Source organism: Indicator indicator, chromosome 29, assembly GCF_027791375.1.
Source record: "Indicator indicator isolate 239-I01 chromosome 29, UM_Iind_1.1, whole genome shotgun sequence".
Taxonomy (NCBI): Eukaryota; Metazoa; Chordata; class Aves; order Piciformes; family Indicatoridae; genus Indicator; species Indicator indicator.
In genome coordinates, this window is record NC_072038.1 from 2,764,811 (window position 1) to 2,780,646 (window position 15,836).

Sequence of the window (15,836 nt, forward strand, 5' to 3'; positions counted from 1 at the left end):
GGAGGGACCTTCAAAGCTCCTCCAGCCCAAGCCCTGCAGCCAGCAGGGACATCCCCAACCAGAGCAGGTTGCTCACAGCCCCAAACAACCTGACCTGCACTGGTGCCAGCCATGGGGCAGCTCCCACCTCTCTGGCCAGCCTGGGACAGGCTCTCCCCACCCTCAGGGGCAAACATTTCTCCCTTCTATCCAGCCTCAGTCTCCCTCTTTGAGTTTCAAACTCTTCCCCCCTTGTCCTGTCACCACAGGCCCTGCTCAGAAGTCTGCCCCCAGCTCTCTGATCAGCCTTGAAGCACTGCAAGGCCACCAGAAGGTCTCCCTGGAGCCTTCTCCTCTGCAGGCTGCCCAAGCCCAACTCTCTCAGCCTGGCTCCCAGCAGAGGGCTTCCAGCCCTGCCAGCATTGCTGTGACCTCCTCTGGCCCTGCTCCACCAGGTCCCTGTCTGAGCTGAGGGCTCCAGAGCTGCCCCAGCACTGCAGGGGAGGTCTGAGCAGAGCACAGCAGAGGGGCAGAATCCCCTCTGTGCTGGTTTGAGGCCAGCCAGAACATCTCTTGCCCCGAAAGGGACAAAAGAATGACACACGCAAACGGATTGGAGAGTGATGGAAAGTTTAAATGGAAAAGCAATTGGTGAAAATACAGAAAAAAACCTACACAGCATAGTGGCAAAGAACATCCTAAAGCATACAGAGTCCATTTACATAGTACCCAGAGGTTCCCCAATCCTTCCCTCCTCCCACCTGAGGGTCTACCCAAACCCCCCAGGGCTCTTCCTTCCCCCCCCTCCCACTGCTAGGCAAGTCTCAGGCTGGCCAGGTCTGAGACTGCCCCCCCCCTCCATTCTCCTCCTGGCATTAGGCCTAGTCAGGCCTAAGAGGCCTGAGATACCCCCCCGGCATTACCTGATAAGAGAGGACATCTCCCATGGGAGCAGAGAGGGAAGAAAGAGGAAGAGAATGACTCTGCAGATGGATTTATAGGGTGCAGGATTTATGGGTAGAAATACGCCGTTTCCTGTGTCCACCCCTATTGGGTGGGCACCCAGGACACCAGAGGTGTATCTCATGCAGCAGTGGCAGGGGGCACCCAGCCTAAACTGCCACACCCTCCCTGCCCCTGCTGCCCACACTGCTGGGGATCAGCCCAGGCCAGACTGGGGCTGGGCTGGCAGTGCTCAGTGCTGGCTCATCTCCAGCTCTGCACCCCCAAGTCCTCCTCCTCAGGGCTGCTCTCCAACTCTTCATCCCCTGCCTGGGGCTGCCCTGCCCCAGGTGCAGAACTTGGCCTTGTGGAATCTCATGAGGTGCACACAGTGCCAGCTCTCCAGCTTGTGCAGGTCCCTGTGGCTGACTTTCTGTCCCTCTGGCATGGCAGCTGCTCTGCTCAGCTCAGGGTCACCTGCAGCCTTGCTGAGGGTGCCTTTATCCCACTCTCCATACAGAAGTTGTTTCTTTTTCCTTTGGCAGGACATAGAGGACACTCTAGAGCAAACCAAGAGACTGAACATCTATTGCCACTTTGCTAAGGGCATAGGGGAACCCAGCTACATGCCAGTGCCATCCTGGGAGGAGTTGAGCCAGATCCTTGTGGAAGCCTTGGACAGCTACAACGAAGTCAATGCTGCCATGAACCTGGTGCTGTTTGAGGATGCCATGTGCCATGTGTAAGGGGACTTCCTGGCTTTATGCTCTCCTCATTGCATTTATCTGTGCAGAGTGCTGCTCTGAGGCTTCCTGGAGGAGATAGAGATCCATAATGAGAGCTGGAGGTGTGCAGAAGCTTCACCTGCCCTTGTGGCACATCACTGCTCTGCTTGCCCAGCTGGTGTGGGGAGGGCACTGCAGACACCATGAGGGTGCCTGGAGCTGTCAGATGGAGGGCTGCAGGCTTATGGTTCATTCTGCTTGCTGTTATGATATCTCTGGCCCCTGATGCTCTGCATGTAACACAGACATTGATTGGATGAGACAATGCTCAAGAGCTTCATTGCCTTCACCTGACAGCCACTGCAGAACCACTCAGACTGCAGTTCCCCAAATGCTCTCACAACTGCTTCAGAGCTGGGTTTGCACAGCTTCTTAGTGGGGTTTCATAGACTCACAGAGTGGTTTGGGTTGGAAGGCACCTAAATGTTCCCTACTCCAGCCTGAATCTGCCCTGCTCCAGCCTAAATGTTCCCTACTCCAGCCTGAATCTGCCCTGCTCCAGCCTGAATCTGCCCTGCTCCAGCCTAAATGTTCCCTGCTCCAGTTCCAAACCCTTGTCCCTCATCCTACCCCCTTAGGCCCTTCCCCCCAGGGTGTGCTGAACCTTCAGCCACTGCAGAATACTGAAGGCTCACTGTGAGGTCGTGGGTGGGAAAGGGCCTCTGGAGATCATCTAATCCAAGTTCCCTGCTAAAGCAGAGTCATAGATTCACAGAATGGGTTGGGCTGGAAGGGACCTCAAAGCTCATCCAGTTCCAACCCCCCTGCCATGGGCAGGGACACCTCCCACCAGCACAGCTTGCTCAAGGCCTCATCCAGCCTGGCCTGGAACACCTCCAGGCAGGGGACAGCCACAGCCTCCCTGGGCAACCTGTGCCAGTCTCTCCCCAGCCTCACTGCCAACAATTTCTTCCTCATCTCCAGTCTCAATCTCCCCTCCTCAAGCTTCCATCCATTCCCTCTTATCCTGGCACTCCCAGCCCTTGTCCAAAGTCCCTCCTCAGCTCTCCTGGGGCCCCTTCAGGTACAGAGCAGTACTACAGGACTGCTCTGAGGTCTCCCTGGAGCCTTTGTTCTCCAGGCTGAACAGCCCCAACTCTCTCAGCCTGTCCCACAAGGGAGGTTCTCCAGCCCTCTGCTCAGCCCCACGAAGCTGCCATGCAGCTGTGCCCTGCAGCACCACTCTGTGCCCTACCTGAATGGTGCTTCCCTGCGGAAGCTCTCCCGGAAGCTCTGCTGCTGAGCCTCGAAGGCAGCACAGCTGCGGCGCACAGCTGCCATCTCGCTGGCCTGCAGGGGAGCCACCTGCTGCTTCACAGCCAGGGACAGCTTCTTCAGGCTGCTCCACTTCTCTGGCAGCTCCTGCAAGCAAAATTTCCTTGCTGGTTGGCAGCATTTGCTGTCAGATATTGGTTGTGTTGGACCTGACTCTCACAGAATCACAAAATCAATAAGGTTGGAAAAGACCTCAAGGATCATCAAAGTCCAACCTGTCACCAGCACCTCATGACTATCTAAACCATGGCACCAAGTGCCATGTCCAATCCCCTCTTGAACACCTCCAGGGGTGGTGACTCCACCACCTCCCTGGGCAGCACGTCCCATGGCCAATTAGTCTTTCTGTGAAGAACTTTCTCCTCACAGCTTGAGACTGTGTCCTCTTGTTCTGCTGCTGGGTGCCTGGGAGAAGAGCCCAACCCCCACCTGGCTACAACCTCCCTTCAGGTAGTTGTAGACAGCAATGAGGTCTGCCCTGAGCCTCCTCTTCTCCAGGCTGAACACCCCCAGCTCCCTCAGCCTCTCCTCACAGGGCTGTGCTCCAGACCCCTCCCCAGCCTCATTGCCCTTCTCTGGACACATTCAAGTCTCTCAATGTCCTTCCTAAATTGAGGAGCCCAGAACTGGACACAGGACTCAAGGTGTGGTCTAACCAGAGCTCAGCACAGGGCAGGATGACTTCCCTGCTCCTGCTGGCCACACTATCCCTGATGCAGGCCAGGATGCCATTGGCTCTCTTGGCCACCTGGGCACACTGCTGGCTCATGTTCAGCTGCTGTCAAGCAGTACCCCCAGGTCCCTTTCCACCTGGCTGCTCTCCAGACACTCTGTCCCCAGCCTGTAGCACTGCCTGGGGTTGTTGTGGCCAAAGTGCAGCACCTGACACTTGGACTTGTTCAATGCCATCATGTTGGACTTTGCCCATCTGTCCAGCCTGGCAAGATCCCTCTGGAGAGCCTCCTACCCTCCAACAGATCAACTCCTGCTCTCAACTTGGTGTCATTTGCAAATTTACTGATGACTGATTCCATCCCCTCATCCAGATCATCAATAAAGATATTGAACAGGATGGGGCCCAGCACTGATCCCTGGGGGACACCACTAGTGACAGGCTGCCAGCTGGATGTGGCACCATTCACCACCACTCTCTGGGCCTGGCCCTCCAGCCAGTTCCTAACCCAGCACAGAGTGCTGCTGTCCATGAGAGTGCTACTGTTTTCGTAGTGGAGAGTTGGGGAGGGACTTCTGACACAGGCTTGTAGTGCTCAAGTGCACAGCATGAGGCTGTGGCATCCTTGCTTGTGTCAGCAGTGGTGTCAGCAGGTCTAGGGATGTGATTTGTCTCCCTCTGCTCAGCACTGCTGGGGCCACACTTGAGTACTGAGTTCAGTTTTGGACCCCTGAGTACACTGAGGTCCTGAAGCAGGTCCAGAGAAGAGCAACCTAGGTGGTGAAGGTCCTTGTGCATAAAGGTTATGATGAACAGCTGAGGGATCTGGGAGTGTTCAGCCTGGAGCAGAGGAGGCTGAGGGAGACCTCATTGCTCTCTACAGCTCCCTGGGAGGAGGCTGGAGCCAGGTGGAGGTTGAGCTCTTCTCACATGCAGCAAGTGACAGGACAAGAGGAAATGGCCTCAAGCTGTGCCAGGGGAGGTTCAGGTTTGAGATTAGAAACAATTCCTTCCCAGCAAGGGTTCTCAGGCACTGGCCAAAGCTGCCCAGGGAGGTGGTGGAATCCCCATCCCTGAAGGGGTTTCAAAGCTGTGTGGATGTGGTGCTGAGGGCTGTGGTTTCGTGGCAGTGGCTCAGCAGCAGTGGCTTTATGAGCTCTGGGTGAGTGTTGGGCTGGATGATCTCAAAGGTCTCTTCCAGCCTCAGCAGTTTTGTGGTTCTCTGTTTCTGCATTTCAGTGTGATGAGCTTTCCTTTGGCCTCCCTGGGAAGATGTCTCAGCCTCCACCTCCAGATAGCTCTGTCAGGCAGGTGACAGGACCAGGGGCAATGGTTTGAAACTGGAGCAGGACAGAGTTAGGCTGGACATCAGGAGGAAGTTCTGAACAATGAGGCTGGGGAGACACTGGAACAGGTTGCCCAGGGCGGTGGCTGAGCCCCCCTCCCTGGAGACATTCAGGGGCAGCCTTGCTCTGTCCCTGGGCAGCCTGCTCAAGCTGGAGGTGTCCCTTTGAGTGTTCCTTCCATTCCAGTGCTACCTGGGAATCTGCAAAACTATTGCCCATGCCTGAACTGCCACCAAACTCTTTTTTTTCCCACCAGCTCTGTCCTTTGCTGAGGTCTCAGCAGAGATGGGGATCGATTATTGCCATGTCAGGGGGGTTGGAACTAGGTGGTGCCTGAAGTCTCTTCCAACCCTAACAATTCTATGATTCTATGTCCCTTAGATTGACATTTTTCACCTAAACACAATTTTTTAGTGACTAGAATGTGTATTGAAGGGTGTGGGGCAGAGGGACAGGGAAGTGCCTTCACTAACGAGAGGCTTTGTGTGCTTGGCTGGAGCTGCCGCATCAGCCGCATCCTGCAGTGCCCCCGAGGAAACGCTCTGCTGGTCGGCGTGGGGGGAAGTGGCAAGCAGAGCCTGACCAGGCTGGCAGCCTTCATTAGCTCACTGGAGGTGTTCCAGATCACTCTGAGGAAGGGCTATGGCATCCCTGACTTGAAGGTAGGTGACTCTTAAGGTTGAGCTGGAGGGGAAGGAAATAAAGAGCAGAACCTGCCCTGAAAGCTTCATCTTGCTGCGTGCTGACTGACCTGATGTGGGGGCACTGAAAAGCTCCAAACTCCTCTCTGTGAGGAGCAAAGGCTGAGAGCCCTGGGGCTGAGAGCCTGCAGAAGAGCAGCCCCAGAGGGCATCTCAGCAATGCTCAGCAAGAGCTAAAGGAGCTGTGGGGGGCAAGAGGCTGGGGCCAGACTCTGCTCAGTGGTGCCCAGGGACAGCACAAGGGGCAAGGCGCACAAAGTGGAACCCAGGAGGTTGCATCTGAGCAGGAGGAGAAAGTTGTTTGTTGTGAGGGTGCTGGAGGCCTGGAGCAGGCTGCCCAGAGAGGTTGTGGAGTCTCCTTGTGTGGAGAGCTTCCAACCCCCCCTGGGCATTGTGCTCCTGGGCAAGCTGCTGTGGGTGCCCTGCTGGAGCAGGGACTTGGACTGGGTGAGCTCCAGAGGTCCCTTCCAGGCCTAATCATGCTGGGATGCTGTGAAACAGCTTTTCCATGTGAGCAGGCTCTGGTGGCATCACTGCACTGAGTGGCAGACTGGGGGGTGAGTCCTGCTCAGACTGGAAGAGGAGGACAAACAGACAGCTGAAGAAATCCATGGTTGCACCAAGTGTCCTCCTTCCTTCCTCACAACCAACCAACCAACCATGCTGCAGGGCCTCAGAAAAGGCAAAAAAAAAAAACAACCCAAACCACAAACCCCCAAGCCAAGAAGCGTCTACTTGTGAAAGCAGAGAGACCCCCAGTGTGGGGATACCAAGGACCAACAGTTCCAGTCCCTGCTGTCTCTCCCAGTCCCTGTGGTGTTTTGGCTTCCCTATGTGTATCTCACCTCAGCCTGGGGCAGATGAAGTCTTTATGAGCTCTAGGACCAGGGTCTGCACTGCTGTCTTCAGCCCTGTCCACTGCCCTCTGACTGTTTCAGCCAGAGGCAGATCCCTGTGTCTAGTGCTGCTGCCCACTGCTGTGCTACAAAGACCTGGGTTTGATGTCAAACCCTACCTGATGACATCTTGCCATACTGATAGCAATGGGCTCCTTCCCAGCACCCAGAGAGCTCAGCCCTGAATCTAGAGTGCCCAGGGGGTAGTTTCATGCCAATTCGTTTCAGCTGCTTTCTTCTCAGTTATTGGGAATGCTCTGAAACCACAGTGGAAGTGTTGGAAGGGACCTTAGAGACCATCCAGCTCCAACCCCCTGCCATGGGCCGGGACACCTCCCACCAGCACAGCTTGCTCAAGGCCTCATCCAGCCTGGCCTTGAACACCTCCAGGCAGGGGACAGCCACAGCCTCCCTGGGCAACCTGTGCCAGTCTCTCCCCATCCTCAATGCAAAGAATTTCTTCCTCCTTTCCAGCCTCAATCTGCCTCTCCCAGCTCAAAGCCACTGTCCCTTGTCCTGGCACCACAACAACCGCTTGGAGCTGTGGTTCCAGTCCATGCTTTGCAGAAGACAGATGCACCCCTGACTCCTTCTGCTTTGCAACCCCCAGGCAGACCTGGCAAGCCAGTACCTGAAAGCTGGTGTGAAGAACGTGGGCACCGTGTTCCTGCTGGGCGAGACGCAGGTGGCTGATGAGCAGTTCCTGGTGCTGGTGAATGACTTCTTAGCATCAGGTGGGGCTCCCTTGCTTGGCCTTCTCCTCTGCTCCTTTTCAGTGCAGCTGTGCACATGGAGTTCTAGAACACACAAATAAGCAATCTGTGAACTAAGTGACAAGGTGCTTGGGTTATGTTCTGGGGCAAAAGCAGTGCTAAGGTCTCCTTGGTGAGGATGCACTCAGTCACAGAATCACAGAACAGTTTGGATTGGGAGGGACCTTCAGGAGCATCCAGTTCCAACTCCCTGCCATGGGCAGGGACACCTCCCTCCAGAACAGCTTGCTCAAGGCCTCAACCAATGTAGCCTGAAATGCTTCCAGGACAGAGCCTCCACAACTTCTGTAGACAACCTGTTCAACTTCTCACCACCCTCAGAGTGAAAAACTTCTTCCTAATGTCTAATCTAAATCCAGCTTATTCCAGCTCAAAGCCATTGTCCCTCATCCTGGCACTCCCAGCCCTTGTCCAAAGTCTCTCCCCAGCTCTCCTGGAGCCCTTCAGCTACTGGAAAGCTGCTCTGAGCTCTCCCTGGAGCCTTCTCTTCTCCAGCCTGAACAGCCCCAACTCTCCCAGCCTGGCCCCACAGCAGAGCTTCTCCAGCCCTCTGCTCATCTTTGTGGCCTCCTCTGGCCCCTCCCCAGCAGCTCCAGGTCCTTCTTGTGCTGGGGGCCCCAGAGCTGGAGGCAGTGCTGCAGGTGGGGTGTGAGCAGAGCAGAGCAGAGGGGCAGAATCCCCTCCCTGTGCTGCTGCTCTCCCTGCTCTGGATGCAGCTCAGCACACAGCTGGCTCTGGGCTGCCAGGAACCATTGCTGGCTCCTGGGGACTTTGTCACCAACTGACACCCCCAAGGCCTTTCCTCAAGGCTACCCTCAAGCCATGAAAGTTCTCCTTAGAACCAGGACCCAGAGATGTCCCCAACAGCCAAAGAAGTCAACTCAGGGGTGCTGGGCCCCAGAGCTGGAGGCAGTGCTGCAGGTTGATCTAAGGTTTTGAGTTGTTTGGCACAGTAGTTGCAGAAGAGTCTGTCCAGGTGCCAAGCCTTTTCTTCCTCTCAGAACACAGCTCAGGTCTGTGTGGCTAAACACTGCCTGTGCCCGGGGCACTGGAGCTGCAGTGCCCATGGGAGTGTGCAGCTGGGGCACGTGTATTAGTTTTGGGTTACATTAACAAGGTGGGAATTATAAAATGTAGTTATTTTTATTTTCCCAAAACCCCACCCCAAAACTCTGTACAAAACTGAGAGAATTATTTACAGGTTCTATTGGGTCGTGAATTCTTCCAGAATGCTTAATGGCAATTTTGACACAATTTAGAGAGTTCAGAGACTGGAAAAGCTATGACACAAGTAGCTTCACCCACTTATAAACCAAAGGCCAACCAATAACCCTTAGGAAGATCTGAGCAGGCCAGGGTTTACTCACAAGGATCAGAGTGGGAATTTGGAGATGGTCCCTGGCTCGCTCTCTGCTGACAGGCTCCAGAAACTGTCGGTTTGTAATCCAGTTGGAAGCTCAGGCTTTATCCCAGGGCTCTGGAGCAGGCACTGGAAGCAAGGCAGGACACTGGAGACGACAAGGCTTGAAGTGAGGAGAGGCTGCAGCAGATGTGAGCAAGGCTTCAGCAAGGCTTCAGCAAGAAACAGCAAGGCAGTTGTGAGCGAGGCTTGAGCACGATGAGCAAGGCAGAGTTGAGCAAGGCTTCAGCAAGCAACAGCAAGGCTGATCTAAGCAATGCAGATCTGAGCAAGGCAGATCTGAGCAAGGTGGATGTGAGCAAGGTGGATCTGAGCAAGGCGGATCTGAGCAAGGTGGATCTGAGCAAGGTGGATCTGAGCAAGGCGGATCTGAGCAAGGGGGATCTGAGCAAGGTGGATGTGAGCAAGGTGGATGTGAGCAAGGTGGATCTGAGCAAGGTGGATCTGAGCAAGGCAGATCTGAGCAAGGCAGATCTGAGCAAGGTGGATCTGAGCAAGGCAGATCTGAGCAAGGTGGATCTGAGCAAGGGGGATCTGAGCAAGGCAGATCTGAGCAAGGGGATCTGAGCAAGGTGGATCTGAGCAAGGGGATCTGAGCAAGGTGGATGTGAGCAAGGTGGATCTGAGCAAGGTGGATGTGAGCAAGGTGGATCTGAGCAAGGCGGATCTGAGCAAGGTGGATCTGAGCAAGGGGATCTGAGCAAGGTGGATCTGAGCAAGGGGATCTGAGCAAGGTGGATCTGAGCAAGGTGGATCTGAGCAAGGCGGATCTGAGCAAGGCGGATCTGAGCAAGGTGGATCTGAGCAAGGCGGATCTGAGCAAGGCGGATCTGAGCAAGGTGGATCTGAGCAAGGTGGATCTGAGCAAGGTGGATCTGAGCAAGGTGGATCTGAGCAAGGCAGATCTGAGCAAGGTGGATCTGAGCAAGGTGGATCTGAGCAAGGTGGATCTGAGCAAGGCGGATCTGAGCAAGGGGATCTGAGCAAGGCAGATCTGAGCAAGGGGATCTGAGCAAGGGGGATCTGAGCAAGGTGGATCTGAGCAAGGCGGATCTGAGCAAGGCGGATCTGAGCAAGGTGGATCTGAGCAAGGTGGATCTGAGCAAGGCAGATCTGAGCAAGGGGATCTGAGCAAGGGGATCTGAGCAAGGTGGATCTGAGCAAGGGGATCTGAGCAAGGGGATCTGAGCGAGGGGGATCTGAGCAAGGTGGATCTGAGCAAGGCGGATCTGAGCAAGGTGGATCTGAGCAAGGTGGATCTGAGCAAGGCAGATCTGAGCAAGGGGATCTGAGCAAGGGGATCTGAGCAAGGTGGATCTGAGCAAGGGGGATCTGAGCAAGGCGGATCTGAGCAAGGCGGATCTGAGCAAGGTGGATCTGAGCAAGGGGGATCTGAGCAAGGGGGATCTGAGCGAGGGGGATCTGAGCAAAGCGGATCTGAGCAAGGTGGATGTGAGCAAGGTGGATCTGAGCAAAGCGGATCTGAGCAAGGTGGATGTGAGCAAGGTGGATCTGAGCAAGGTGGATCTGAGCAAGGGGGATCTGAGCAAGGTGGATCTGAGCAAGGGGGATCTGAGCAAGGTGGATCTGAGCAAGGTGGATCTGAGCAAGCCCCCAGGCTCCCCAGCCACTTGCATATATACAAAACGCCAGAGGTCACTTGGTCCAGTGGGGCACTAAAGCTAACATGCAGCCACGCAATGGAAAGCCTTCTGCCAGGCTATGACCATAACAGGCAGAGGCCAGGACCTCGTATCTGTGGAGCTTTCCTGCTCTGACCCCAGCTGGCATCTTGTTTACCAGACAGGCAAGGGCCTGGCCCCTTTGTTCCTTTTCCCGCCTTGCTCTGGTGCTGTGGCAGGAAGGAGGGGAGGGAAAGGACCTCTCTGGACATCTTGAGGCCTGTCTGGGTTTGTACTGGCCGTGTGTCATGGCCTTACCACCACAGGCACCAGGGCCTTGCTGGGTAACCCAGAGTGGGTGCATTCCCCAGACTGCCCTGGAAATCTCTGCTGCTAATTGCCAGCCACTTGTTGCCTTCTTCAGGAGTCAGGGGTGGGAAGATACCAGCTGGTTCAGCTGACCTCCATGGGTGGTGAGAAGTGGAGAGTTCATAGCATGGTGGAGTGATAGCTTGTGAGGAACTCCAGAGTTATGTGGCTATAAATTGGCCAGATGGCTTCAGCAGCAAACAGGCTCTGCCTGAGATGAATTTGTAACCAGGAGTAAGGGCAGGGATTATTGTAGAGTGGGGCAGGGATTGTTGTAGAGGGCAGTGAGTAGCTCCCAGCTCTTGTGTGTGGTGTAGATGACACAAACATCTGAGCACTAAGGGGAAGTTCTGCAGTGTCCTGCAGCAAGGCACAGTCTGGCTTTGGCGTGTCCAGGTCACCTCATGGTGTCCTTGAAAGGCATCATTGTGTTCTCTGGTGGTTGTGTGAGGAAGTAAGGACAGAGTGAAGGTCTCACTTGGAGCCCAGGGAGGCCTCCAGGACAAGGGAGGTCACAGCAATGCTGGCAGGGCTGGAAGCCCTCTGCTGGGAGCCAGGCTGAGAGAGTTGGGCTTGGACAGCCTGCAGAGGAGAAGGCTCCAGGGAGACCTTCTGGTGGCCTTGCAGTGCTTCAAGGCTGATCAGAGAGCTGGGGACAGAGTTTTGAGCAGGGCCTGTGGTGACAGGACAAGGGGGAAGGGTTTGGAACTCAGAGAGGGAGATTGGTAGTGGAGAGAAGGGAGAAATGTTTGCCCCTGTGGGTGGGGAGAGCCTGTCCCAGGCTGGCCAGAGAGGTGGGAGCTGCCCCCTGGCTGGCACCAGTGCAGGTCAGGTTGTTTGAGGCTGTGAGCAACCTGCTGTGGTTGGGGATGTCCCTGAGGACAGAACCATGCAGGGACTCCCTCAGGGACTCACCCATGCAGGGACTCACCGTGCTGTGAGTCTGGGTCAGGGGTTGAAGGTTCTTCTGAGTGATCTTGAAAGTCTACTCCAGCCAAAGAGATTCTGTGATTGTGTGAGCTGATAGCACTCCAGAGGTGCTGGCTGCTGGCTCTGGCTGCTCTCTGCTCTTTCTTTGTCTTTCTTGCTCATTTCACTTCTTATCAACACTTAAGAACCAGACCAAGGCACAGCTTTTAGTCTGTCTGATCAATCAGCAGGATTGTGACCTGTGCCTTCTCCTCCCTGATCAGTGCTCATATTGGCAGCAGCTCACTCAATCATGATGATCTCTGTCAAACTAGAGTCCAGAGGTGAACAGGTGACAAATTAAGGAACGATTAAGACACCTTCCCTTGGGCACATTTTTGGCAGTCACTTGCAGAACTGTTCCATTTCTAAAGGCTTTTATAAGATTTTTAACTTTGAAACCTTTTGGTGACCTGGGAGTTGTTTGCCTGTTCAAGTGACAGCAACAAGCTGCAGTCATTCACACCATCACAGAATGGTTTGGATTGAAAAGGACCTCAAAGCTCATCCAGCTCCAACCCCCTGCCATGGGCAGGGACACCTCCCACCAGCACAGCTTGCTCAAGGCCTCATCCAGCTTGGCCTTGAACACCTCCAGGGAGGAGGCATCCCTGGGCAACCATATTGCACATGGAACCAATTCATTTGCTAACCCAAAGTGGCTTCATTGCTCTGTGGGGCACAGCAGGTACTGGATTTTTCTTTTGTAGTATCATTAGCAGGGTAGGTCTGGTAAAAATGGACCTTCTGTACATTGGAGCAGCAATAGTGTGGGCAGCAGGAGCAGGGCAGGGTTTGTCCCCCTGTGCTCAGCACTGGTGAGGCTGCACCTCAAATCCTGGGTTCAGTTTTGGGTCCTCATTCCAAGAAGGACATTGAGGAGCTGGAGCAGGTCCAGAGAAGGGCAACAAAGCTGGGGAAGGGTCTGGAGAACAGGGCTGGGGAGGAGCAGCTGAGGAAGCTGGGGATGTTTAGTGTGGAGAAGAGGAGGCTGAGGGGAGACCTCATTGCTCTCTACAGCTCCTGAGAGGAGGCTGCAGCCAGGTGGGGGTTGGGCTCTGCTCCCTAGTCTTAGGTGAGAGAAGGAGAGAAAATGACCTGAAATTGTGCCAGGGGAGGGTTAGGTTAGAGAGCAGGAAAAATTTCTTTACTGCAAGAGTGGACAGGGATTGGCAGAGGCTGCCCAGGGAGGTGGTGGAGTCCCCATCCCTGGAGGTGTTCCATAAAGGTGTGGCCATGGCACTTGGGGCCATGGTTTGGTGGCCATGATGGGGCTGGGTTGGTGTTGGACTGGATGCTCTCAGAGGCCTTTTCCAAGCCAAACAACTCTATCCTCTGGTTGTTTACCTTCTGCTTTTACAAGTTTGCTCCCACGAGTGTTTATTTTCCAGCAGCTGAACTTCTGTGCCACTGTGCTGTTGCTGGGCCCTTGGGCACCTGCACAATGAAGTTTCCAGGAAGAGGCTTCCCTGAGTCCCTGTGAAGGGAGGCAGCTGAGTCCCTTTGCTCTACGAAACGCAGACCAGAACAAAGCTCTGCACTCTTCTCTTAGGTGAAATCCCTGACCTCTTCCCTGAAGATGAGGTTGAAAACATCATTAACAGCATGAGGAATGAGGTCAGGGCCCGGGGGCTGGTGGACTCCAGGGACAACTGCTGGAAGTTCTTCATCGAGAGAGTTCGTCGGCAGCTGAAGGTGAGGGAGACCAGGGGGAGCCTGGGGCCTCACCATGCATCTGGGGCAGGGGCAGAGGCTGGAGATGATTTGGGCCACCTTGTAGGGAGGTCAGACTGCAGCCTGCAAGGTTTTTCTGCCTGTTGCCCACATGAACTGGGGTTGTTTCCATGAGCAGGACTACAGTGTAGGCAGTGCTCTGTGTCACCCCTGCTTGGGCTGAGAAGGCTCCAGGGGAGGCCATGAGGATGATCAGAGGGCTGGAGAAGCTCTGCTGTGGGCACAGGCTGGGAGAGTTAGGGCTGTTCAGGCTGGAGAAGAGAAGGCTCCAGGGAGACCTCAGAGCAGCCTTCCAGTAGCTGAAGGGCTCCAGGAGAGCTGGGGAGGGACTTTGGACAAGGGCTGGGAGTGCCAGGATGAGGGACAATGGCTTTGAGCTGGGAGAGGGGAGATGGAGAGTGGAGAGGAGGAAGAAATTGTTGGCAGTGAGGCTGGGGAGAGACTGGCACAGGTTGCCCAGGGAGGCTGTGGCTGTGCCCTGCCTGGAGGTGTTCAAGGCCAGGCTGGATGAGGCCTTGAGCAAGCTGTGCTGGTGGGAGGTTGGAGCTGGATGCTCTTGAAGGTCCCTTCCAACCCAACCCATTCTGTGATTCTATGAGCATTTTCTCTTGGAAAAGTTGAGCAGGACCAACCTTTACCTTTCCATTTTGCAGACCCTGCTGAGGGGTTCCACTGGACTGTGTCAGGATTAGGTTTTACTGCTTGGAAACATTTTACAGGGGATCTTCATGGTGTTGAAAATCCATAACCAGAAGAATTCAAATCTCATCATCTTAAAAACAAAGTGCTGGGAGCTGAGTGGGACACAATGGCTGGATGATCTCAAAGGTCTCTTCCAACCTCATCACTTCTATGACTCTGTGTTTCTACAACAGGATTTCCCCCACTGCTGGCCATAGACACACAAAGACCTTATGGATATGTCCTAAGATCCCAAAACAGTTTCAGGGTTTCCCAGGTACATGGAGAAAATACAGGGCAGAAGGCATGAGACCCTTCCCTGGTGCTGTGGTGCCAGAGCAGGGATGTAAAGTGGGCAACAAGTGGAGATTTGCTGCTTGCTCAGTGAAAGCCTCTCCTCCTTACCCACTGCTGGCTGTGTGTTGGTGGGACCTGCTCACTCAGGTTCCCTGTTGGTGTAGGCAGGTACATGGAGGGTCATGTTTAGGGAGGGGGACTGCTCAAGAGTTGATTTTTGAGGGGGGACCATGCCACAGGATAGATGCCCAAGGACAGAGCATCCAGTCCTGCCCTATCTGCCCTTTCTCCATGCAGAGGGGAATTTCTTATGAGTAGCTCTTCCAGCACCTTGGTTGTCTTCTGCCTGGTGTCAGTCCCTAGATCTGTCCCTGCTGAGCTGTGGAGGTGCAGTGGAAGGGCAGTGAGGATGTGATGTACTCCAGGCTGGTCCCTTCTCCTTGTCTGCCCTTTTGCCTAACGACTTGCTGCAGCAGATGGCTGGGGTCAGGTGGGCAGTGCTGGTTATTGGCCCCAGTGCTTATGCTGGCATCAGACACTGTGCAGAGAGCTGATCAAGCTGTGGCGGATCCAGGGCATGCTGCACCTCTGGGAACAGCACAGGAGTGCAGCTTGGCCCAGCACAGCACCAACACAGCTTCTGCCTCGGGGTCTCAAGAGGCAGCATAGGTGCAGAAGGAGCTATGCAGATGGAGAGCTTCCTGAGGCCTGGTCCTGAGGCTGCCACACAGAGGTGCCCAGGGCTCCTGCTGGAAGGGTAGGAAGGGTTTGTAGGATGCCCTGTGTGTGAGCACAGGGTGGCCATGGCAGAGGGGCAGAAGCTCTAAGTTCAGCTGCCTCTTCTGAAATGGAAATGAAAATAGGTTTGTGACAGGCTGGATTCAGCAGCTTCTGAGAACTACATCTGAGCTTGTGGTGGGGCTTGGTGGCACCTTACAGAGGCGTTGGAGCTGACAGCAGCTGCCCCAGGACATTTGCAAGGCTCTGCAGGCCCAGCAGGGCTAACAAGTGGGAGAGAGAGGATGCAGGGAGCAAGATGTGATGCTTCCTGCCCTTGCTCAGGTGTTGCTGCTTCATTGGGTAGTGACAACTTCATAAGTTCATGGAATAGATTCACGGAATGGGCTGGATTGGAAGGACCTCAAAGCTCATCCAGCTCCAACCCCCTGCCATGGGCAGGGACACCTCCCACCAGCCCAGCTTGCTCAAGGCCTCATCCAGCCTGGCCTGGAACACCTCCAGGCAGGGGACAGCCACAGCCTCCCTGGGCAACCTGTGCCAGTCTCTCCCCAGCCTCACTGTCAACAATTTCTTCCTCCTCTCCACTCAGTCTCCTTTCTCCCAGCTCAAAGCCATTGTCCCTCATCCTGGCAC

At 54.9% G+C, this 15,836-nt stretch overlaps 1 protein-coding gene across 1 annotated transcript in view; it reads left to right on the forward strand.

The window, feature by feature from the left end:
• The window catches only part of DNAH9 (dynein axonemal heavy chain 9), a 243,779-nt gene that overhangs the window by 112,239 nt on the left and 115,704 nt on the right, over positions 1-15,836 (forward strand). The window contains exons 43-46 of the mRNA XM_054394050.1: positions 1,467-1,663; positions 5,500-5,662; positions 7,208-7,331; positions 13,303-13,445. Coding sequence (XP_054250025.1) covers positions 1,467-1,663; positions 5,500-5,662; positions 7,208-7,331; positions 13,303-13,445 — 627 coding nt within the window. The remainder of the gene's footprint in view (positions 1-1,466; positions 1,664-5,499; positions 5,663-7,207; positions 7,332-13,302; positions 13,446-15,836) is intronic.